The sequence below is a fragment of the Pseudorca crassidens genome, chromosome X (genome assembly GCF_039906515.1).
Source record: "Pseudorca crassidens isolate mPseCra1 chromosome X, mPseCra1.hap1, whole genome shotgun sequence".
Classification (NCBI taxonomy): domain Eukaryota; kingdom Metazoa; phylum Chordata; class Mammalia; order Artiodactyla; family Delphinidae; genus Pseudorca; species Pseudorca crassidens.
In genome coordinates, this window is record NC_090317.1 from 124,916,210 (window position 1) to 124,942,230 (window position 26,021).

Sequence of the window (26,021 nt, forward strand, 5' to 3'; positions counted from 1 at the left end):
AAACATGCCCTGGTTCTCACATACCTGAACATACAGATACTCGAAAGCAACTGGATCTCGCCTTAAAAGGTCAATTGGATCCTTTGGGACGAAGCTAATTCGGAAAAGACATCTCATCTTATGCGAGCTGGGCCTCTGGGTCACCTAGAAGAGCAGACCAATGACAAGAATCCTTCAGTGCCGGCAGAAAGGGCTGAGGGGCAGAAGCAAAGGCAGCTTTCTTTGGACACTGAGGAAGGAAGCGGTTGAGGTTCTTTTAGTATTTGTCATACATACTCATTCCCTGAACACTGCACATACCTGTGACCTAGGTCACGTTCCCCCAAAGCAGTCCCTGAAATGAGGGACTTCAATAAGGAACTGCTCCCAGGAGAGGCCAGTGAGGGAGTGGGGGAAGCAGGTCAGACAGGAGAGGAACCTGCTCAGGTCAGCCCAGCAGGGGTGGCTACAGGCTGTCCTGAGGGAGACTCTGGTGGGAAACTTACACCACGGAGCCTCTGGGATCACAGGTAAATCATTGCTTTCGGGCTGTCCCAGGGGGCTGTGACTTTCCAGGTATGGACAGGATGGGCGCCAGCAGTCTGAGGGAAGTCCTCTGAAGAAGATCTGCAGATGCTGGCTGTCGTGACAGTCACACACTCAAGCAAGGCTGGGGGTAGGGGGCGCAGAAGGGGACCCGGGGATAGGAGCACAGAGACTGGTCACTACAGTTTATTACTGTGTAACACTGCTGTGGGTTTTTTCCTCAATTAGACTCCAGAAGGATGGTAGCAATGAAAGCATGACAGTGGCAACTTGGATGACATCCAACTGGAACGCAGGAGGACAGAAGTTTTGGCCCGTTCACTAAATTTGGAGTCCTCAGGTTTCCAAACTACCCAAACTTCTGCTATTATGATTTGTCCAAATTGTTCAAAGGGGCTTAGAATACACCACGGGTCCTTCAGGGTTAAGGACCATGGATCATTCTGAGTCGCTTTCCTTTTCCCCAGCACAGTATGTGCCAACTACTAGGTCTTAGTTTCTTAATTCTTTTTGCAACAAAGGGGAATCAATCAATGAACGGTAGGTGCTTCATACACAGCTGAATGAATGAAAGACACTGGACTTCAAGAAAGAAGGTAAAAGAAAAAAAGTAAAAAAATAACAAACAAAAAAAGATTAAAAAAAGAAGGTAAAAGCTTCTTCAATTTCCCTTAAAGAGGTCAGTGCGATGAAACTAAAACCATGCAGCAGGAACCCACACAGTTGTTCTACTTGTAGTTTTGTGTACTTGGATGTTCTTTTTTTTTTTTTTTGTGGTATGCGGGCCTCTCACTGTTGTGGCCTCTCCCGTTGCGGAGCGCAGGCTCCGGACACGCAGGCTCAGCGGCCATGGCTCACGGGCCCAGCCGCTCCGCGGCATGTGGGATCTTCCCAGACCGGGGCACGAACCCGTGTCGCCTGCATCAGCAGGCAGACTCTCAACCGCTGTGCCACCAGGGAAGCCCCTGGATGTACTTTTTAATGCGCTTGCATGCAGTTTCATGTACTTGTAACTACTTTTATGCAGGGGACAAACCTGGCAAAATAAAAATGTTCGTGAACTGCAATTTAAAAGTTCAAAATAGGGAGCTGCCTGGTGGCCTAGTGGTTAGGATCCTGGGCTCTCACTGCTGTGGCCCAGGTTCAATCCCTGGTCAGGGAACTGAGATCCCACAAGCCACGCAGTGCAGTCAAAAAAAAAAAAAAAATCGAAATAAAATAGTAATAGCTTTACTGAGTTATCGGAGTGCGCATGCACACACACATTCTGAGAGTTTACATTGCTAACTTTGTTATATAGAAGAATTTCAAGGGGAAAACACATCCCACGTTTAAAGGTATACTGGGCATCCTGAGAAGCAGTACACTGAACCAGCTTCCTGTCTGTGGGCAGGATTGCAAAGCTGAGTGAAGTCAGGAGCCCATGGGATCCGGGCTGCTCATCACTGGCTGACGGTAAAGCAAACCAGGAAGAAGGATGCGTGGGACTCTAAGAGACCTGGGCTGCTGGCAGGGCTGCTGATGAGTGTCACAGTGACATAATGGTGTTTTGTCAGAAGGTCCTGTCTGATGTCAGAAAGTCAGAGATCATCTTATCTCCGGCTCCTTTAATTACAGGTTAGAATCTGTCCTGAATTTTCCATAAGCCTCCTTGAGTTTATTTTTATCATTAGTAGGTTACACTAGTTTTGGGAAATAAATGAATGTAATGCAAAAACATGCTTTAGACTCATTAGAAATGGCAGTCCAGGAGAATAACAGTCTCTAAAACAAGCAAAAAAACAATTTCTTGGAAACTTTAAGTAGTATGTAATAACAACGTTACTTTCTAGACAGAAGTTTAGTGTCAAACTGCCAGAAATTCAGGTAGAGTCGCTTAAAAGTTCCTTGGCAGTTTTCATCACAGTTAAATGTTTTAAAATAATTTTTGTTATTGGACAAATTCCTTATACTTACTCCCCAGTTCTATCATGCCTATAAATATTTCATGGGTCAAATTTTTCATATGTATTGAATTCAAAGGCATATAGCTGGTTTGTTTCAGGATATTTAAACAATCAGTTTTCTAGAGACAATACTTGAGTTTTAGCACTTTGCTTTTCGTTCTGATTAAAGACAAAACAAAGCCTCTTCTAGAAAGATAAGGGAAGAAGCATTGTTAGAGGCTTTTTGTTTCCTTCTAAGTTTTTTGTTTTGTTTTGTTTTTTGGTTTTTTTTTTTTGGCGGAGCCGCCCCGGTTCCCTGACCAGGGATTGAAGCCGGGCCACTGCAGTGAAAGTGCTGAGTCCTAACCACTGGACTGCCAGGGAATCCCTCTAATTTTTTTTTTTAAGGCATCATTACATTTATTTTTGGCCCTTTATGAGTCCTACCACACCAGGCCCCCGTCCCCCCGCCTCAACCAGCCCCACGCACTCCCACGCGTGGCCTGGACCCGAGGGACTACAACTCCCGGCAGGCTTTGCAGCAGGAGCCTGTAGCCAGGGTCTCCTGGGAAAAGAATTGCAGGTGGGCTTCACCAGCACGCTAATTAAAAAGGCCAGTAGGGGAGAGTAAATTAAGCTCTGAGTAGGAGATACTGGAGGAGGTAAAGCAAAAAGACCTGGGGATTATTCTTGGCCCTTAGGGAAAAGGAATTTTGACCTTGCTGCCCGCGGAGTAGGAGGGTGGCCAGCGCCAAAAGTCCTGATGGAAGAGAAAGCCGGGGGTTGAAACTCCTCCTCTAATGTTTTAAAAGAAGTCTAAAAATTGGAAATCAATCCGGAATGAGAAGGTATGGTTACCTAGCATCAGAAGAGACTTTGAAAGAATCTCTGTCCAGCTAAATCAGCATGAAGCTTTCCCATAAAGGCTGGGTGGTAGGTAGAAGTTCAGGGGGAAAGTAGAAATAGAAATATCAAAAAGTTGTGGGTGGTTTCCTTAGACTCATAGTAACTGGCTGTCTGCCCACATCCCCTTGGCATTTACTGCTCCAAGCTGAAGGCTATTTACTGCAAACACCTGTGACCATCTGCCAGCACAGGGCAAACCAGCAGAGCCAGGGAGCAGTTGGCCTTAGGAGAAGCCCACCCCCAACCATGGACAGGATGTTAGCGTACGAAGCCCCAGCCCCCTCGCCCTTGGGTGGGATACCTCTGAGGCACGTTCTCTGCTGGTTCCCTGTGTCCCCAGCAGGATTGCGCTCCAGCTGCCCACAGTGGAAACTGGCTTGATTACACACTCTTTATTGGCGTCCCCATTTTCCCATTTCCCCTCCCATTCCTCTGCCAGTATTTCCTGATATCGCCTCCCAAATAAACCACTGACATCCAAATCCTTGTCTCAAGGTTGGCTTCTGGAGGAACTCGGAGCCAAACACTGACCTTTCACATGTGGGATTCTGTGTATCAGGGGCTGTTCCCCTATAACAAAGAATAAACAACTCATCTGTTTCCAAGCGTGTTTTGGCACAGGTTAACATAATAAACAATTAGATGTGATTTAAAATATCAATAGGTAGGGCTTCCCTGGTGGCGCAGTGGTTGGGAGTCTGCCTGCCGATGCAGGGGACACGGGTTCGTGCCCCGGTCCGGGAAGATCCCACATGCCGCGGAGCGGCTGGGCTCGTGAGCCATGGCCGCTGAGCCAACGCATCCGGAGCCTGTGCTCTGCAACGGGAGAGGCCGCAGCAGTGAGAGGCCCACGTACCGCAAAAAAAAAAAAAAAAAAAAAAAAAAAAAAAAAAATAGGCAGATTTAAACGTGATAAAAATAAAAGGTCAAGTTTAGAGATAGGAAATGAACACAAATGATAACTTCGTAACGAATTCATTGCATCGAGTTTTACTACATTGAGAGAGTCAGGGATATCTGCGGGACCTGACGTGTAGCTTTTAATTGTGCGACAACCAAAAGGCAATTGAGCGTGATGACACTTTCTGCTACTCCATCCCTCTGGGGGTGACTTGACTCCCTGCCTCTCCTCCTGGTGTCCCCTCACGCCCCCCTCCATAAGCTCCCCTCTTCAGTGAACTCTCCTACATAAGAGGAATTTGTTGAAATCCCTTATACATCCAACAAAGACCCTGCTTGTGTGGAATCACAAGGAAAGTCAGGGTGCTGTGCTGAATTCAGCAGCCAAGCAACCCGCTTGTCTCCCCAGAGAACAGATGGGGGTGGCATCTTGGTGACCAGGAGCTGGGACACATTGGTGGGTCACATATTTACAGTGGGCACGATGGGGCAGGGATTTCAGGCTTCCAAAAACAGTCTGAGGTAGGTACCCGGAACTTTAAAGAACGAAATATGATTTTGGCTTAATTTAAATAATTGCAGAAAGCATTTCCTTTTAATAGTTTCTAGAGATCAATTATCAAAACAGGTGAACAAGTCACGACCATAACATAAAATATAGTTCTGCAGAGCCATATCCCCAATGAGTCACTGCTGAGTCTTTGACAATTCTGTTTGTGAGATCAACTGACAGTCTATGAAAAATTGACAAAAGGGAAACATCACCTTGAGGTGTAAAATCCGTTATGAATGCCGGCGCTTCCTATAGTGGGGCTGCCCAGGGCTGTGGGGAAGGTATTTAAAGGATTCAAGGACAGGGGAGCGCTGGGCAGGGCAGCCTCTGCTGTCAGGGGCAGCACGGGCACTGGGAGCATAATTCACACACCTGAGTTAGGGTCTCCTGTTCATGAAGCAAGAGCAGCTTCGTTCCGGCTCCTTCCATCCTCTGCTCCAGCATGAGGGAGAAGTGCTCGATGCCTTTGATGGAGAGTTTCTCTTGAAGGGTTAGGATGACATCCTTACAGAGGAAACAGACAAGATGCGATCAAAATCAAGGCAGCCGTATTGTAGATTCCACATATAAATGAACTTATATACAAAACAGAAATGGACCCACAGACATTGAAAACAAACTCACGGTTATCAAAAGGGAAAGAGGGGAGGGATAAATTAAGAGTTTGGGATTAACATACACACACCACTATGTATAAAATAACCAACAAGGACCTACTGTACAGCACAGGGAACTATACTCAATATTTTGTAATAACCTATAAGGGAAAAGAGTCTGAATATATATGTAACCGAATCACTTTATAGAGCCTAGCAACAGATTGTGCAGTGTAGTTGGCTCAGTTCCCCTCCTTCTAAATGGGGTGGCAATTAAACCACCTCTGAAAGTGGTCTACATGCCTGCATGCCAAATCCAGTCCACCACCTGTTTTTGTAAAATAAGTTTTACTGGAACCCAGTCTCGCTCATCTGTTTATGTATTGGCTGCTTTCGTGCTCTGCATGGGGAGACCTGAACTTGGTGGCAGGGGAGGCTGTGTGGCCTGTGATGCCTAAATTATTATATTTGCTATCTGGCCCTTTACAGAAAAAGTTTGCCGACCCCTAGCCTACCCCTCTGTAAGAGCACGTGGTAGTCGTGAAGAACGTGGGCTCTGGAAAGAGTCTGGCTTCTGCCCTGAGTCTACTTCGTATTAGCTGGCAGCTTAAGGCAAGTCACTTAACTTCTAGGCACCTTAGTGTCCCTGTCAACCGGGGATAATAATAATACCTGCCTCAGAATAGATACCAGGACTAAATGAGTTCATACATAGACAGCATTTATTACAGCACTGCTTGGCATACAGTTAGGGCACCATATTGATAACAGAAATTTTCACATAATGAGGTATGGGGAAGTCATTCTGGCTTATGCATGAGTTAACTTGAATTTTTTTTTTTTTTTTTTGGCTGCACCAGGTCTTAGTTGTGGCAAAAGGGCTCATAGTTGTGGCATGCATGTAGGATCTACTTCCCCGACCAGGGATGGAACCCGGGCCCCCTGCATTGGGAGCCCGGAGTCTTACCCACTGCACCAACAGGGAAGCCCCAAGTTAACTTGAATTTTATGCTAATTTGAACAGTCCGTTTGTGGCCTATCAAACATTGTACATCTGCCTTAATTATTTTTTTATTTTTTAAATTTATTTGTTTATTTATTTATTTTTGGCCGTGTTGGGTCTTTGTTTCTGTGCGAGGGCTTTCTCTAGTTGCGGCGAGCGAGGGCCACTCTTCATTGCGGTGCGCGGGCCTCTTACTGTCGTGGCCTCTCTTGTTGCGGAGCACAGGCTCCAGACGCGCAGGCTCAGTAGTTGTGGCTCACGGGCCCAGCTGCTCCGCGGCATGTGGGATCTTCCCAGACCAGGGCTCGAACCCGTGTCCCCTGCATTGGCAGGCAGATTCTCAACTACTGCGCCACCAGGGAAGCCCTGCCTTAATTATTAAAGAAAAGGGCACACTGACCACAAGTCAAGAATGTCCACGTTAAAAATAAAGATTAAATGGCTCCCTTCCTGTGATACCAATGCTGGTCCTGTTTCGATGATAAGACTCCCTTCCCAGGTGCCAAGGTCATACTGACTCGCTGTGTACGTGCTGCTCTAGTTTTTTTGAAATCCTCAAGAAATGTACTCCTGACTTGTTTAATGTTCCTTTTTTCTGACAAGATATAAAACTGTGCTTGAAAACCATGCTTTTCTGGAGCAGTTTCTCAGAGTAATCTGGGAAGCTGGCTTCCGGTCTATAGTCCTCAGTTTGGCTGAAATAAAACTCTTTTCTAGTCTTATTATTGATTGTTTATTGATTATTTTTGCTGACAATGATGATATACATATATCAGCTTTTATTTTAAGTCTCCGGGGAAGGTAGAATGAGCAAGCTTTGTCAGCAATCCTTCACAGGACTGAACATTTATGATCAGAAAGGTGTTCTATACACAAGCACAAGTGGACTGCAATGTAAATAAATGTCCTCAACCATTACCTTTTTCATGTACTTGAAAACTAGTAAGTGATCTCTCTTCAAAGATAACTAATATTCAGATGCTAAAATCCCACAGAGCAACACTTGGCAATTTCTGGAGACAGTTTTGGTTGTCACAACGGGGCTGGGGACGCTACTGGCGTCAAGGAATTTTCTGGTCCAAAGGATCGACAATGTCAAGGGAGAGAAACCCGGCCATACACAGAAGTTTTTGTTTTAATTGCTCTTTCTGGGGTTTTGATTCTTCCCCGTGGACCATTTTCAATTTCCTCTGGCTCCTTTAAAACAAAGATCCCCATACCTACCCACCACCAAAAAAAATCATTCAACAGAAATTCCGTGACTATACTGAATTTCATAAAAATATTCTGTTTCATAATTTTTGCTCAAGACCCAGAAAAGAGAAAAGAAAACCAGCCTCTGTGTGGCAACACATATTTTATAAAACATTCTCCTGAATCACCAGGGAGGACATGTGCCAGCAGTAGTGTTTTCCTATTGTGCCTCTGTAAGCAAGAATTTTGGCAATTTTTATTAAACAGCATCATATCCCTTTCATACCTATACTATTTCCAGTTTACGCCTCCCAGTCTGCATCTCTGGTGATAATGAGGCTGTGAGGCACAAGCTAAGATAGCTTTAATTTCATGTGGACGCTTTGCATTGCTCCCCATCTTGTCATTGTCATCTGCCATCCTCAGGGAAATCAAACTTAGTCTGGGGTGGGTTCCTATAATAAAGAGGCCAGAGGGAATTAACAACAGGGCTCTCTTTTAAATTTAGATTTATTTCTGTTAAGAAATGCATTCAAGTCTTTACCTATATCTTCAGATGGGTAGGGGCTCCAATGGCAAGGGGCTTTTCTGACCAGTTGGTACCACAGAACAAGCCACAGTACCAGAGGGAGTTGAAACAATGTAGCTCTTTTGGGTTAGGTCAGGGGTCTTCAAACTAGAGCCTGGCCCCTTCGTTTGGAATCTGCCCAAGGCCATTCATTCACATATTATCTGTACAGTAAAGGATGAGTCTTGCCTGAAGAAAGGTTTGCCTCTTTGCCCCTGGCTCTTGGGAGGTAACCTCTAAGCCCTTGGAGTATCCTGCCTGATAGAGGTGTCTTTGTTCACTGAGGGGGGGCGCGTGGGGTGTCTTGGGCTACACTGGATAGTCTATGCTAACGATGGGATTCATGGTGGGGACCATGGACCATGTGGTATCAGCTCACCTCTGGAGGGGCAGGGTGCTAAGGTCAGCCACACAGGTGGGCAGCTGTGTCTAAGTGGACAACCCCCAATAAAAATTCTGGACACCAAGGCTTGGGCGAACTTCCCTGGTTGGCAGTACCCTGTGCACACTGTCACACACCAGTGCTAGGAGAAATAAGCACTGTCGGCATGACTCCCCAGGGGGACGATGACTGGGGGCTCTCTGCCTGTAACTGCGAGGATACCAATGTGCTGCGTTCTGTGAGTGCTTCGAGTGAATTATTAAAGCTCAGGGTGGTCTTAAGGACCTCCTGAACCCACCTGCCTCTGGCTGCTTTCATGAGACAATAACTGAGTTGAGTAGTTGCAACAGAGAGCAAATGGCCCACAAAGCATAAAATATTCACTCTACAGGCCTTTCCAGGAAAACTTTGCTGACCACTAAGTTAGTTGATCAATACTTGGAGTAACATCTCCCTATAAATTGATTTTGAGTAGGAATAAAGGAAAAGGGCTTTTTCAGTCATCACCACTTAAAATTAGCAGTCTTGTACAAAGGAAGTTAATATTTCATCTGGAATGATTTAAGGATAATTTAAATGGTCCCTCATCAATCTAATATTGTCTGCTCTATTACCTGCTAAATCACGACCTATTTCAAGCAATTCAGAACAAGCTGCTTGTGGTATCGTGGCAATAAGAATGCACAGCGAGATGGTCTTGGCGGAAATAATTCCACTCATAAGGCCTATGCTGATTAATTTTTAAAAAATGAGAATTAGGGCTTCCCTGGTGGCGCAGTGGTTGAGAGTCCGCCTGCCGATGCAGGGGACACGGGTTCGTGCCCCGGTCTGGGAAGATCCCATGTGCTGTGGAGCGGCTGGGCCTGTGAGCCGTGGCCGCTGAGCCTGCGTGTCCGGAGCCTGTGCTCCACAACGGGAGAGGCCGCAACGGTGAGAGGCCCGCGTACCGCAAAAAAAAAAAAAAAAAGAGAATTAGAGGTTGACTATTGGTAGGCGTTTTTTAATACAAAGTTGATATTCTCTTGATACATTATTGTACAGATCATCACTAGGTACCCTTTTTTTTTTTTAACCTCAATAAAACCCTTTTTATTGTGCCATTTGAAGAAAGCCTATTTTAGGCTGATAGAACATTAGGGGGCAATCAATTTCTGAACACACCTTTGCCCAATAAAATAGAGAATATGCACTTTTCTTCCCCAGGAAGGAAACATGGGGGTAAAGAACTCATACGCTTTGTTATACCAGGTGAGAACTCATTAGGTAGAACTCACCTGTGGCTCTGAAATAACAGGATTGCTTTGTGACTCTTCCTTTTCTCCCCTCTCCTAAAAGTACACCTCATTTCTGCCTTTTTAATGTATCATTTCCATGCAATTGGTTACAGCAATTGAAAGTAAATGTTATCTTTACATTATTCTATCCCTTGTTTTTTGCTGGACACCAAAGTAGCAGATACTCAATTAACATCTAACATCTTAATCATCTCCGTGGATAGCAAGGCCGAGAAATCATGCTGGCTTTGGGCAGGGTGCCAAGCCTTCTTGGTGACAGTCACACTATTTTAATTAATTTTCAGCTGTATTAAAATGACTAGCCCTAGTATCTCAATACTGATAGCATATTATATTGTTTTGCAACACACACACACACACACACACGCAGAGCAGAACCTTGTTAGTTTAAATTTTTTGTTTGGGTTTGTGTTTAAGTATTCACACACTACCTTATTTGGAAACAACCAAAAAAATCTCAGAAATAAACAGATAGTTCTGAATGAAGGTATAGCCGCACAAGAGTCACAGTGGGACTTCCACGCCGTACCTGGCAGTGTCCAGGTACACGGTTCAGCGGGTCCTCTTACCTTTATGGAGGTGGTGCAGTCAAAGCGAAACGATTTGGTCTGCCCATTTTCCAGATAGACTTTCAGGACGTTTGGCATAAAAAGAAGTGAATTATCCTTAACAGTTTCCTATTTAACAAAAAAAAAAAAAAAAAAAAAGAGGAGGGGGTGTAAGTCAGTTGAATTAGGATTCTGCCCTTTGTAGAAGCAGCACATATCTGCAATTTATTCTAATCACAGCATAAGACAATAAAAAATCAAACTCCCTAAGGCCAACCAAAGTATCCCTTTGGTGATATCTGAGTTCAGCTGTTCATAGCAAAATTCTTCTCTTCTAGCTACAAATAACTCAGCTGAATCAACTAAAAGAACTTTTCCCGTCAGAAGATCGATCAGATGAGTTTTTTTTTTTTAATTTAAATCAAGGTTTCCCACTAGAAAACGCAATGACAGAAATAACACCTTTGTAATTAGACCACAATGTTTGGGACCACAAGGCCAGACTTTAGCAGAGCAGCATGTCTTAAACAGAAAGAAGACCAGCAATGACGATGTTTCACATGATGCCTGTTGGCAGGGGTCATGATGGCGAATCACAAGCATTAACAAGCTTCAAGTTTAAAGTAATTTTGTGAAATGATTTTTAACCCATTTAGAGATGTTCCTCAAACTCCAAGGGGATATATGAGGAACGGGTTACTGTGTTAAAAGAATAAAACACTGTCTGTAACAAACAGATAACTTAAAAATAAGTCAAAAAGAGATGTTTGGAGCGCAACCAAAAGTAAACAAAAGACACACATTCCTTTGAATTTTCTCTTCAACTGGAAGTGGGGAGAGACGAAAGGGGGAGCAGGAAGGCAAGTTGGGTGAGTTCCACGAACACGTGGTTGGTCATGAAGCCACAGGAGTGGAGGGGAAGTCAGCAATTATGAAAGCGTTAAGTCCCTTGTTTTACAGATGAGGAAACTGAGAGGAGATGGCCAGAGATTTGCTACCGTCCTACAGTTGGTCCATGAGAATTCAGTCCTTAAGTATGTCCGAAACAGTCTCATGCCTTTCGCTTCCTGTTTCTTTCTCTGACTCCCCTCCCCTCCTCTCTACTCCTGAGGGCTTCACACACGACTTTCCTGCTGCCCAATTCACTGAGTTAGTGCAGCCCCAAGTCCAGAAGGAAGGCCACACGACGACTCAGAAAAGCAAGAGGAGACCGGAAAGGAAGCCGGTCACAAAGGCTGAGGGCCAGACAGCAGACCGAATGTCCCTGCCACGCTCAGGCCTGTGGTGAGGCCGCGAATGCTGCAGGAGATGATCAACCCCCAGAGCTGTCCCCACACACCAGCTGCTTTTTATCCAGGGACAAGGGGAAGCTGCCACAGCAGCTCCTGGAATCATATTCTCTCTAAAGATGCATAAACTGATTGCCCAATCTCATGCTCAGAAGCTTGAGAAAAGATGAGGTAAGTTTCCCACGACCCTCTGTGTCATAGTCATTCTTCTGGGACTGGAACTAACAGCCTTAAACTGGGACAGTCTTGTTCTGAAATGATAATTATGGTAACTCTGCATCCAGAGCAATGGGGATTTACCGAGAGGAACAGAAGAGACCGTGGTGTGAAAGGGGGCAGAGGGGATGGGGTGGGACATGGCCACTGGGAGGACAAGGCCACAGCTAAAATGTACATGGGGCAGCACAGCCTTCGGCCCCATCCCACAAACATCACAACAGTTTGGTAGACTGGCCAGTTAAGCCCCTGGATTCCGAGTGGGGCAGATGCAGGTCAGCAAGTTTTGGCCAGAAGACACTTGGCACCATGAGTGCCTTGCCCGGGACACACAGGCCTCTATCTGCAAATTCAAATCCAGGACCACCCAGGGAAGAGTCTGTGGCCCTTAGCAAGTATATCATGGATGAGATTTTTATCCCTTTGAGTTTATTTAAACAACAAAACCTCGACAACAAAAGGTGGCATTTCAAAGGTCCAAAAAATATGAGCACCCTGGACGGTAGCTTGCTAACAACCAAAAATACTAGGCTATATATTTGGGGGGAAAATTGAAAATAAGCATCCTATCAATGTTTGCATCATTCATTTCGAAGATCAATTATGTGCCTGACTAATCATGATTCCTATCAAGACCTATTGATGGAGGTGTGGGCAGTATTTCTTCACTCCTGATTGCATATAGGAAACTTTTCCCATCATTTTAACTTCTTTCCATTTTGATTAGTTGAAAGAACAGAGACATTTTATTTTGGATAAGGAAAACCTCAGGGGAAACCCTTCTCAAAATATAGAACGGGCTGTTATATGGAAGAATGTGTAGTTGGCAGAATGGGGAGAAATAGGTGCAAGTTTCAAAGAGGCATATTCTACTCAGCATGACGCAATGTCAAGTGATCTCAAATCAAACGAACTCCTTTGTAAAGTAGTGAAGTCTCTAACTCTGGACTACTATGTTTTCTGGGTTTGTAAGAAGGAATACAGCTGGCACAGCCTGGCGATCTCTCAAGCCGTCTACAATCCTGAGATTCGACACCCCTGTGAAATCCAACAACCAATTCTGAACTGATCATTCCAGCGGGGTGACTGGCTCTGCTTAGTGCAAAGCCCCTACACCTCAAGGCCTCTCTTTGAGTCACCAGCGGGTGTCTGTCAACTCACCGACACTTGGCCGTTGATGATGACCTCCTCGGAGAATCGCACTTTGACTGGATTGGACTTTAACCTTGCCTTTTTTGCAGCACTAATAAATGCTGATTTGGGAGACTAGAAAATAAGAAAACATTTGATCTGATTATTGGTAATGTAAGGCCAACCTTGTAAGAATTGTTTCCTATCTTTATCCTCCCAGATATTTAACATTTTTGCTAAAAAGTGTTTGGTGCGTGCCCAATTCAAGGACTAGATACAAATTATGGATGCAGTTGAAACTCTGTTGTGTTCATCAAGCAATAAGTTTGATTTAGCCACCAGACCAGAACTATAGACAGCATGTTCCATGTTCTTACTGAGCACGTTTCCAAGGACCTTTTAAAATGACAGTTGTGGAAGTACATAAATCCTGCTTCCAATACGGAGCTTTGAGTGCCACGCAGAAGGTTGGGTGGTAGCCAAATCTCATGTTGGGCTTATGGCAAGTTGCTCATTAGTTATGTATTTTAACAAGGTGGAGAAGAGCCACTGATAGTTCTAAAATCATTGATAATCCTACTGTTACTCACATTAATGGTGTATGGGCACGTGAGCAGGCAAGGGGACACACACGCACACGTGCAAAAGCTCCCACGCTTTATGAGCCCAAAACTTGAGTTTCAGCCTCTTACTGGTAACCTGTGATCCTATAACCTTACTTAGAAGTGAAAGGTAGAGAGGAGACCTTGACTTAGAAGTGAAAGTCAACTGAATCACTTTGCTGCACAGCAGTAATTAACCCAACCTTGTAAATCGACTATACTTCAATAAAATAAATAAATAAGAAATAATATCAAAAAAAAAGGTCGACTTCATGTTCTGCCTCATCTTCTAGGCCCTCTGTACTGTCTTTCATTGGAAAGAGGGGCTGAGGGATTCAGTTGGTCTCCCTCAGAAATGGGAAGGACAATGATAAAACCTGCTTAGAGGCTGTGATCTTGGTCAACTGCCCTCATCTGAGAATCAGCCTCACTGCACTGTTTTAACAAAGCCTGTGAGGGGAAGGGAACTCATGTGGTAGGTGAGCTCCCTACCATGTTGCAGGCACCATCTGTTTATTTTGAAAAAGAAATGCATTCTCTATGGAACCTAATACAGAGGTAAATATTTAGCTTGAATCATACAACTGCAATTTTATAGATTAAAATGGTCAAATATTGGAAACGGCACACGGTTCAGCCTAACGTTTTTCATACTATACAGTTCTAAGAGATTGAGGCTGTTGTGTAAAGAATTCTAGTAATTGACTCTAAAGTCAACACAGAGGTTCATCCTCCTGTGTATTGCATTAATCTCAAAGCACAGAAGCCAGTTAGGGTGTCCCATACTTTGAATTTCAAGTAAAATGAAAGCAATAAAAGGATTCCCATCTTTGTCAAATACAAGTATACTGGAGATCAATTTAAAAACAATATGATGGAATGGATAAGTTAAATGTGGTCTAGCCGTACAATGGAAGACTATTCAGCCACAAAAGGAAAGAAGTTCTGATACACGCTACAACATGGATGAACCTCGAAAACATCATGATAAGTGAAAGAAACCAGACACAAAAGGCCACACATTGTATGATTCGATTCCACTTCTACGAAATGTGCAGAATAGGAAAATTCTGTCTCTATGGAATAGAGACAGAAAGCAGATTAGTGGTTGCCAGGGGCTGGGGACGGCAGTGAGGAGAATGTGGAGTGACTAATGCGTATGGAGTTTCCTTTTGGGGTGATGAAAATGTCCTGGAACTTGATAGTGGCAATGGTTGCATAAGATTCTGAATGTACTTAATGCCACAGAACTGTACACTTAAAAACGGTAAAAACAACAACAACAACAAAAAAAACGGTTAAAATGGTAGATTTACGTTATGTGTTATAATAAAACAATCATTGTTGGAAAAACACATGATAAAACATGTGGATGTGTATTCCTGGGTGGAGTTCTGCCTTAATGCTCAGAAAATCCTGTTATTTCAAAAGTTCCCCTGTGTCTTAAGGGCAGCATAGACGGATGCTTTGGCCTCCAGAGTTTCAATTCTTCCACTTATGCAAGATGTTCTGAGAGAACGGCTGCCCTTTAAAAACAAAATGAAACAAAAATCCAGACAAACTCTGAATGGCTCCTCAAAAGAATAGCTTTGAACATGCTCAACGTGACTTTTAAAAGTCCTACTGCAAAGCTGAAGTCATGGGACAGGGATGTTCTCTTCAGTACCGTAATTACAGGCCAAGCTTAGTCATGATGAATGAACAAATCATACAGTAGGGAGTTCATCTGCTTTTGATATGTCATTTTTTAGCTGAAGGGAAAACATTATTCTCCCGTAATGATTTTAAGCAGGGGATATTTACGTTGGCACAATGCGTTTAGCTCAAGTGAAGCGGCTGTAATAAAGCTACCCAGAACAGACACTGCTAATTAGATGAGATATTTGAATGCAGTAACGCCCCACTTCCCCAGCATTGTTTGGGAATGATGTATTTCACATGTGTTCAGTGTGCCAGATACTGAGGTTCATTCCTCTATGCATCTGAATTTTTAAATGTGGTATTTTACCTTATTTTTCTAAAATGTTACATAATTCCTTGCCTCAATAAAAAATATATTTAACAGAATGTAGTTTCTATGCATCTCATTTGATGTATAATCTTAGAATGCAGTGATGTTCCTATGGAAGTACAGAGGGTTATTTGCCCCTAAAGTGGTCCCATAGAGCAGAACTGGTCAAGCTGGGGATGCTTGTCTCTTCTGCCTGTAGCTATTGCATGCCCGCTTCTTGGAGCCTCATTCCTGAATTTACTTCCCATGCCCTAATGACAAACCTGGTAATCTAGGAAAACCAGAAAGAATATTAGATAGCCAAGGTAGTTAAGTAAATATTATTTTATACATATTTTGAAGTCAACAGACCCGGGATAAGAATCTAAGAATCCATACAAGTTGCATTTTTCTTGTTCTGGATTTGTGACTATTTCATATAATGGACATACATTTTAAAAATTACTTTTTGATGATAAAAACATTAGCTCTACAAGTCTGAAGTTTACTGAATTAGAATCAGTAAAGTAATGGCTTCTTCCAATGGCTGGAGTTACCTCTGGTACATGGGGTATGCAAACCAGTCATGACTGCAGTTTTGACTCAGATCTCTCTTTGTTGCTAAAAAATGTACAATGTGCACCACCCAAAAACCTGATACGTTAATTCCTGGCAACCTGCCGACCAATAGGTGCTGATCACAAGCACTTCATATCCTGTGGTGGAAATGACAAATAATTACTATTTCAAATAATCAGATTTTCCGGCTGTTAATTAATTTTAAGATTAAAAGGCCTCTAATCAACCCCTGCACCTCTTTCCAAATTTGCTGTTGCTAAGATGGCCACGATAGATGGCTGACATGCTCCTGATGCTCTTAGAAGTCATTAGAACTTAGTTTGAAACAAAACTACAGACATAAGATAAATTTCTCAGGGTATATGCTACCATACGACCCAGCAATCCCATTACTGGACATATACCCTGAGAAAACCATAATTCAAAAACAGTCATGTACCAAAATGTTCATTGCAGCTCTATTTACAATAGCCAGGACATGGAAGCAACCTAAGTGTCCATCAACAGATGAATGGATAAAGAAGATGTGGCACATACACTCAATGGAGTATTACTCAGCCATAAAAAGAAACGAAATTGTTATTTGTAGTGAGGTGGATGGACCTAGAGTCTGTCATACAGAGTGAAGTAAGTCAGGAAGAGAAAAACAAATACTGCATGCTAACACATATATATGGAATCTTAAAAAAAAAAAAAATGGTCATGAAGAACGTAGGGGCAAGATGGGAATAAAGACGCAGACCTACTAGAGAATGGACTTGAGGACACGAGGAGGGGGGGAAGGTTAAGCTGGGACAAAGTGAGAGAGTGGCATGGACATATATACACTACCAAACGTAAAATAGATAGCTAGTGGGAAGCAGCCGCATGGCACAGGGAGATCAGCTGGGTGCTTTGTGACCACCTACAGGGGTGGGATAGGGAGGGTGGGAGGGAGGGAGATGCAAGAGGGAAGAGATATGGGGAAACATGTATATTGTATAACTGATTCACTTTGTTATAAAGCAGAAACGAACACACCATTGTAAAGCAATTACACTCTAATAAAGATGTTAAAAAAAAGAGAGAAATTTCTGAAGCTAAGTGTAAGGTCTTGAATTTGCCAACCCTGTAGCTCTAAAGGACATTTATATAGTAGGCACTGAGTACATACTTAGTGAGGACTAACTAGCCCACAGTTATCACCGGATGACTTAGTTTGGACTTCCCCCAAAGCAGACCCTAAGACCAGGATTCACAAGCAGGTAGCTGATTTGGGAGATGCTCCCAGGGAGCATGGGTAGGTGAGCAGGGGAAGGGAGACAGGGCGGGTGAGGAAGCCAATGAAGCATTCATTGTTAAGTCAGGCACCACTGTGAGCAACTGGCGTTTAACCCTGCTGGGAATGTCTGGAAAACAAGGCAGGCTGTATGCCTCAGAGTTACACTGACTGAGGAGAGAGGGAGCTGGGGTATTTATCCACCAGCTCCTGTCAATCAGTGATGAAGTGGCTGCTCTTCTGAGAGTGAGAATTCCTAGTGGAGTGCTCAAAGAGCACTTCTGGTCAGCTCCATGAGCATGGCCCTGTGGCCAGAAATAACCCACAGGCAAGGAATCACTGGTGCTCTCAGTTGGAAATTGGGCCGGCATGCTCAGCATGACACATGCCAAGGGGATATGTTCTGGGTTCTGACAATATCTACTATGCTGGAGCTTCCATGAGGAGGTGTGTAGCCTCCCTCAGGTATGTGGAACACAGTGAAAGGTAGGCAGGAAGTGAGAGGCAGGCAAGCAGGTCTCTCAAGTTTTTGGCCTAGAAGAAACCTGAGGGAAGGTGAATCATGGTAGCTCAGGGATGCCAGAACTGAGAGTGACTTAGCCCAAGTCCCACTGACTTGGGGTTGTATGAGGAGATGTTACAGAGACTCTTTAAATACTCTCTGTCTCAGGTAATGTTGGACTGGAAAGCTCTGAAATTTCTAGACTTGGGAACTATGGAAAGGAAAGAGGGGAGCAGTTGGCCAAGAAAGATCTGGAATAAAAATGGTAACAGTAGGGCTTCCCTGGTGGCGCGGTGGTTGAGAGTCCGCCTGCCGATGCGGGGGACGCGGGTTCGTGCCCCGGTCCGGGAAGATCCCACATGCTGCAGAGCGGCTGGGCTCGTGAGCCATGGCCGCTGAGCCTGCACGTCCAGAGCCTGTGCTCCACAACGGGAGAGGCCACAACAGTGAGAGGCCCGCGTACCGCAAAAAAAAAGCTAACAGCATAAGGGAAGATGGTGTGTCAGAAAAAAACAAATAAAATCCACGAGTAACCCAAAAATTCCTCTTCTAAAATTCAATCCTGAGGAAAAGCTATTAAATACAGATAAAGATTTATACACAAAGATGTTCTCTGCAGAATTATTTATAATAGAAACACATTAGAGACAGTGGGCTTAATGATGGGTGTTGATTAAGGAAATCTTGGTTCAATGTAATGTTTTACAGCCATGTATATAATGCTTATATAGAATCCTTGATGACACGGGAAAATGCTTGATATACTAAGTAAAAGATGCAGAATAAAAGTGTACATGTCATATGATCTCAACGCTGACAAGGCATTAGAACAAAAAGACTGGAAAGAAATAGGCCAAAATGTTTACACTGGTTGTCTCTGAGGATAAGTATTGCCAACACATATTTTTCTGCTTCTGTATTTCCTTCTGCACTTCCACAATTTTCCTCTAAGAAATAAAGTAAAAATGGTGGAGAGAGAGTCCTCCATAATACTTAAAATAAGAAGGCAAAAACCTGTTAAGAATTATTTCTTATCAAAGAATTTTGGGACTCCTAAGACTTTTCTCCCAAGCTCCCTTGACCTGGGCCTCACTGGAGATTGATTTCTGTGGCTGGGTCATGTTGGGGTGCCCTGGGGACACGTGGAGTATGGCAAAAAGCTGTAAACATCGGCTCTCTGTCTTGACCAGATCTTATATTGCAGAAGAAACACAACATAAAAAAATGCTGACCAGTAAGCTGCAAAGAAGTTAAAATGCTGAATGCTATTGTCTGTAATAAAAGTAGAATTTATAGACTTTCTTTTGGTCTGGTGGGTCCTCTGTTTCTGTATGTCCATTCTGGTTGCCAAGAGAATGTTCATCAAATACATAAAACCTTTAAAAAAAGCCATTTGCTTGTAGGAAAATCCAAACACAAAAATATAAGTAAAACTTCACAGTCTCTTTTCCCATGTGCACCCCTCTCTCCATTTAATGTATCTATTTAAGTAACTTTGGGGTTTCAACTCTTATAATTCAGAGGAGGAAGAGGTCACTTTGGACTGGATCAAGAAGGGAAGACTTTAGGTGTGGGACACTGGTTCCCAAGTGGGGGTGATTTTGGTCCCCAGGGAACATTTGACAGTGTCTGGAGACATTTTGGTTGTCACCACTTGGGATAGGATGCTACCGGCATCTAGTGGTAGAGGACAGGGATGCTGCTAAACACACCTCCCAACAGAGAATTCTCCAGCCCAACAGTGCTGATGTTGAGAAACTCTGGGGTTGCATTCAGAATTTGTGCTGAGACTTGAAAGGTGAGAAGGATTTGGTGAGCTGAGGAGGTGGCGGGTGGAGTATGTGATGGGCATTTCAGGAAGGCGGGCTGGTCAAAGTTGAGAATTCATCTACGATGACTGGTTGGGAGAGTGACTCTGGGGAACAGAGGTGCAACCGTTGGCCATAAGAACAAGCAACACTCCTGAACGTTGACTTTCAATATAGCACAACAGCAGGAGTCAGCTGAACTCCTAGAAAATTCCAGGTTGTCTGTTAAGAGGAAGTTCCATGATTCACGGATAGTAATGAGTATTCATATGAATAACAAGTCATGCAGACTCAAATGGCAAAAAAAGCAAGCAAAGCAACAAGACAAAACCCTTAACTTAAATGCAAAACTCCTCTAAGTTTACTGTTTGGGGGTAACATGCGACCCCACATTGGAAAAATAACCTGGTTTGGAGTAAAATGGTTCTGATCTTGCATTACTAATAGGTTATAAAGTAGGAAGAGAGAATTCAGGAAAGACAATGCAAGCTTGTAGTTCCGCCAGGAATTTATAGTTGGTCCATCACTTGCGTATGTTAGACATTCACATTGGCTTTACCCAAATGCATTTGTTCATTGCAAAGAAATGAAGAAGTGTGCATAGATTTGAAGGAGGTGCGAGTGACAACTGGGTTAAATGAAACAATCTAAAAACAGATGAGCTGTACTTCATATGGAAAGAATCGCCAGGTCACGAGGTGGTGAAGCAGGAAGGCCCTTGGACGGGATGCCACCTGACCTTCTCCTTACACGGATGAGGAAATTGGGGTCCAGAGCAGGTGTGGGAATCGCCTTTTATACTGTTGGGAACTAGATCTCAAGTCTTGCTTCTTTTACCTCCTGCTGTCTCCTTAGATTTCAAATCCAAATGTGTGTGTGTGCGTGTGTAGCTGTGTCAAAGAGTTGGGACTAAAAGTAACATTCAATATTAAACCGTGCTTTTAACATATGTAGTAATGACCCTACATCGCATAACTTGTGGTCTTGGTTAGTTCAATTTGTGATCTTATCACAAACTTGAATACATATTTTTTTCCTGCCTAAAATGACTAGCCCATAGTGCTTAGAAGGAAAATTCCAGGACAGGGGAGATGAAGAGTTTGGTCAGAAGATGGAGACCGGCAAATGCCAGAGCCTCTGAATTGATGTAGAAATCTCTATGGGGAGGAAAATAAAAGCCTAAGTAGGTTGGAATCTCTGCCGCTCCATGTGAAGGCCACACAAGATATTGACAGTAAACGTTTGGGGAAAAATCTGAAGGAATTTGCCTCGGTATTTTTTAGTTCACTGACCATGTATGAAATTCACAAGCAATGGCAAATCTATAGAAATAAATGAATAGTAAATTAGTGGCTGCTTGGGACTGAGGCTAGGAAAAGGGATTCATTGTAAATGTAAATGAGGAATCCAGTTGGGGTGATGGACGTGTTCTCAAACTGGATGGTGGTGATGGCTGCGTACCTCAGTACACTTTATAAAGATCATGGAATTGTACACTTGAAATGGGTGAATTTTACGATATGTGAATTACACCATGATAAAGTTGTTTTTAAAAGAATCATGGGAACTGAAAGCAGTACGATTTTAATCACTCCCCACCTTCCTGACAAGGCCGCTGAAACGTCCAATGTCTCCACCAAATTATTTAAATGGGGGTAAGAGAAACAACCATGCTTCAACTTCCTACAATTAGATATTCCCTTTAGACTTGTGATGCTTAAGCTGGAAACTTAAGAATCACAAGGAAATTCTTGAGTTTTGTGTCATTTCTAGATGTGAGAGGCACATGGGACTGAAAAGTTGATTTTCAAGTTATTTAGGAAATGCACCACTTTCTTTTCTGTCCAATGAAGGATCTGCTGTCATGGAGTACAAAATACAAATAACCAAGATTTTGGAACTGGTCCTGTGAATGCATGTTATTTCTCTCTGCTGTTAGTCACTGGAGTGGAGTGGGAGGGGGAGACTGGAAGTGCGAGATGGTGTGTGAAAGTCTATTGTAACCCATATCTTTTTATAGATGCACTTTTACTCACAGGACACTTACAGGGTAAGGCTGAATGACAGCGAGGAGTATCGATTCTTTGCAGCTTCTGTAAGAGAGAAAACAAAATATTTATGATATGCGCAGAGCCTGGACTCTATCGGTGACGGTGCTCTTTTAAAACAAAATGTGTGATGTTGGCGAATGTTCCTTGGGCTCCCAGGGCAGAGAATCAAAGGGCTCACAAGTGGGCTTTCAGACCACAGAGAAAACTGGAATCAAATGTTCAGCCAGTGGAAAGCTTCCTATTCGGTTTATATTGGGTGATATTATCTGTGACACCAAACAGCAGAGCCCTAAAATAAAACTCGCTGAGGGAAGATTGGATTTTAAAAGCATCAACTCAGTCTCTCAAAATGGATTCTCCCCTTCCGATTTTCCTTTAGCCGCTTAAAATGTCTGTGTAATTTTCTGGAAGGGGATAGAGTTTTAAAAATTCTATCAATTCATTGAATGTCAGTATCTTCTTAGCATCATGAAAGAAAAATGTCACTGTAGGCTTCTTATGTAAAAACAGTATCCCAGTAAATGTGACTTCCCATACCATGTGGCTTTCTAAGGCTGCAGTAACAATGCCTACGACCTTGGGCCGATAAACATTTCAGATGGGCGCTCACTGGGAAATATTGTTCACCATAGGGAACACTGTGTGGCCAAAAGCAGAACAATGTAATATAATGGTTTATTTAATTTCCCCCAAGTAACCCAAACCTTTCAAATAACTCAAACCCTTGGGGGAAGACCATATTATGGGTTATAATGGTTTTTCTTCCTTCCTTCCTTTGTTCCTTTTTTATCCTGAGTAGGAGAAAGGTCACTTGCCATTTTCTTGAGGTGGAGCTGACTTTTTTGACTGTAGGAGGTAATTAATTACCTGCTTTTGTGATTTCCTGCCCAAATGACTAAAGCGAAGGGGATCTGTGGCAGTGCTGTTCTCTTGGAGAAGCCACGACAAATTGCATTTCTAGCATTAAGTGCTCTACAGCCCCTTACTATAAGCCCATTGCCTGGGGAGGACGATGTGACTTGCCCCAGCGGCGGGAGCGGTGGCCCCTGACGGAAGGAGTCGGTCGGGGCAGCGACGAAGAGAAATCAATGGAGAGGAGAAAGAGGACTAGAATTCAAGAACTGGAGGAAGAATCGAATCAGAACTGATGGCGATGGTGGGGAGGGCCTGTCTGATCCCATCAATTCTTAGTTGCCAAGGGCTGGCGGAAAGCCCCAATAATCGGAGTGGCAGACAGTTCCCGTTAGAAGGACTAATAGAGCAACAGTGTAATCAAATGAGAATTCCCAGTGGCTGGGATGAATGATCTTGCTTCGCTGGTGGCCACGGAGCCCCGTGTAGCAGTTCTGGGGAGCAATCTGGCACCCCTAGGCAAACTTCAGCGTCACGAGCACTATGACCCGGCCACTCCACTCTGGTTTATATCACAAAGAAATTCTGCCACTAGCCTTTAAGGGAATGCGGGTGAGGATGTTCCCTGCCGTGGAATGCATGGAAGTGAAGCACTGGAGGCAAGGCGGGTGCCAGCACTAGGAGGGTGGGCACGTGAATGTACGGATGGAGTGTCGTGGAAGGATGCGGCAGGAGGAATCAGAGTGTGGCAGCCGTGGTGTGGGCCTGTTTGTCCTGCCTGGCCTGCTCTACTCAAGTCTGCCCCCAGAGCCCTCAGCAGCAGGCAATGGGCCCAGAACTCATCGTCAGGGCACAGCTGATTGGACCCGAGTGTTGGAATGACGCCATCAAATGTCCTCTCTCCAGAATCAGAACTAAGAGACACAGACAAAGAGAGCTGGGAGCCGAGTCACATTCATGACTGAACAAGAAAGAGTAAAGGTTACAGATGCCAGGGGTCCCCTGAGCAGGCCTGGTTCCCACCATTCCTGAGGGCTGGTTGCTCACCATTTTACATCAGTAAAACAGCTAATGTAAAATATCTCAGTATGATACGTATCATCAGTTCTGGGAATGGGCTTTTACCTCTCTTTTCTCTCATCTACAAGTACTTAATTATTACTTGCCAGACAAGGAGAATTAATGCCATAATGCTTTGGGTCCCTTAGGATTCCAATCCTAGAGGGGAAAAAAGATAGAAGCTACATGTGTTCATATGTTACAGGGTGCTACGATGATGGGGCAGATTCAGCTGAGGCCTCATGCCAATCGCCCCCACATGCCAAAACAGGGTGCTGCACACTTTCAAAGGAGGTATTAAAAACCACAGTTTGGGACTCTTATTCATCTTGGGGTCTTAATCATGACGTAATTTTTAAAAATGGTAACAGGGAGAGGCCTGAGGAAGCAGCACATGCCCAAAGAGCAGAGGCTATATTTGCAAAATTATTACCCTTCCACTGAGACAGGCCGTAAGTGTGCAATTCCTGTGGATGATATCTGGAAGACATGGTAGAAGTGGTGCCCTGGGGTCATTTAATAAAGGCATTGCTCAACTGAGCTTCTTCCAGGGGCAGGAGGGCCTTAGTAGAGAGATGTAGAAGCTAAGGAGTGCTGGACATAGCCAGCCGTTGGGTACCATCTGACTCAAGGGAACTGCAGTTGGAACAACTCAACAGAGAAGTCTTCCAGAAATCTACAAATGTGTCCACAAGTCAACCTACACGATCTTCCATGGACAGAGGAAACCAATGTCGGATTACCTTGGTGACAACTGAGTGAGAACGTTCCTGCTTTTTACCTCACTGTCCTGGCCTCATTTCAACGTGGAAGGAGCCAAAGCTAGGGGAAAATGTTGGGGAATGCCCCTTAACCCAGTGCAGGCTTCCCAGGCCGGATATAGGGGCAAGGGAGAAATTCTGTGGAGTTGGCGGTTTTGACTATTACATGACAATTGAACATTTTAATTACAGATTACAGGTTGTTGTGATTACAAGTGTCCAAGTGACTGGAGAAATTTTCTGAACCTGCTCAATACATTTGCAGACCTGCCTGAGATTTTAATGAAGACCTGGCCCTGGAGAGCTCTTCTGAACGGGCAATGGGGGAAAAGAACAGTTGCTTTACGATTCCATCCTCTGAGACCTACTTGCTACACTTATCCCCAATTTCTCTTTACTTAAACTGACATGAATAGATCACATTATTTGAGTCCAAACGATCCTTGACTAAGACAGTCCGAGCTTAGAACCTGAAGAAGAAACAGTAAAAAGGTAAATGCAAGAATGAGGGGTATGAGGTGGTAGGGTGGATGTGCCCACAAGGCTGTGGAAAAAATGCTCATTTTCCCTACAGCAATGCTCAATGGCACCGTATTTATTTATTCATTTCTGGAAAAAGAAGAAAATACTCACAGCTCCAGTGCAGTCTGTTAGGAGCAGACAAGCCCCGGGAGGTGGACTCATTATTCATCTTAGATGCTAACAAAATAAGCATAGACTGCATTAGCTTCCTACTGTTGCTGTAATAAATTACCACAACTTAGTGGCTTAAAACAGCACAGATTTGTTATCTTACAAGTCTGGTGGTTAAAAGTCTGAAACGGGCCTCTCTAGGCTAAAATCAAGGTGTCAATAGGGCTGCATTCATTCTGGAACCCTTTCCAGATTCTGAAGACTTCCTGTATTCCTTGGTTCATGGCTCCTTCCTCCATCTTCAAAACCCAGGCAAAGTAGCATCTTCAAATTTCTCCCTGACTCTCCTGCCTTCCTCTTTCACCTATATGGGCCCTTGTGATTACACTGAGTCCACCTGGACAATCCAGGAAAATTGCTCCATCCTTAACTGAATCACACCTGCAAAGTTACAGGCTCTGGGGATTAGGATGTGGACGTCTTTAGGGGATCATTACTCTGTCCTATCACAGAAGCTAGCTTCTTTAGTTATCTAGTGCTGCATAACAAATTACCATAAACTTAGCAGCTTAAAACAACACACATTTCTTATCCCACACTTTCTATGAAGCAGGCAGATGAGTATGATTTAACTTGGTCATCTTTTTCAAGTTCTCTGATGAGACCACAATCAAGTGTTGCCCAGGGCTGAGGTCTCATCTGAAAGCTCAGCTGGGAAGGATCCATTTCCTGTGGTTTTTGGCAGGATTAAATTCCTTTTGGGATTGCTGGACCAAGAGCCTCAGTTCCTTGCTGGCAGGTGGCTAGAGGTCATCCTCAGTTCCTTGCCACATGTGCCTCCTCAACATGGCAACTTGCTTCAAAAAACGATCAAAGGAGAGGGACTCCTTTGGCA

At 43.9% G+C, this 26,021-nt stretch overlaps 1 protein-coding gene across 7 annotated transcripts in view; it reads right to left on the bottom strand.

The window, feature by feature from the left end:
* The window catches only part of FRMPD4 (FERM and PDZ domain containing 4), a 542,135-nt gene that overhangs the window by 28,984 nt on the left and 487,130 nt on the right, over positions 1-26,021 (bottom strand). For 6 of the 7 annotated variants that reach the window (XM_067722357.1, XM_067722356.1, XM_067722359.1 and 3 more), the window contains exons 5-9: positions 21,818-21,863; positions 13,062-13,166; positions 10,417-10,524; positions 5,182-5,313; positions 25-144 (exon numbers count right to left, since the gene is read on the bottom strand). In XM_067722357.1, the coding sequence (XP_067578458.1) occupies positions 25-144; positions 5,182-5,313; positions 10,417-10,524; positions 13,062-13,166; positions 21,818-21,863 (511 nt within the window). The remainder of the gene's footprint in view (positions 1-24; positions 145-5,181; positions 5,314-10,416; positions 10,525-13,061; positions 13,167-21,817; positions 21,864-26,021) is intronic. The other variant, XM_067722361.1, reaches the window with a different exon arrangement.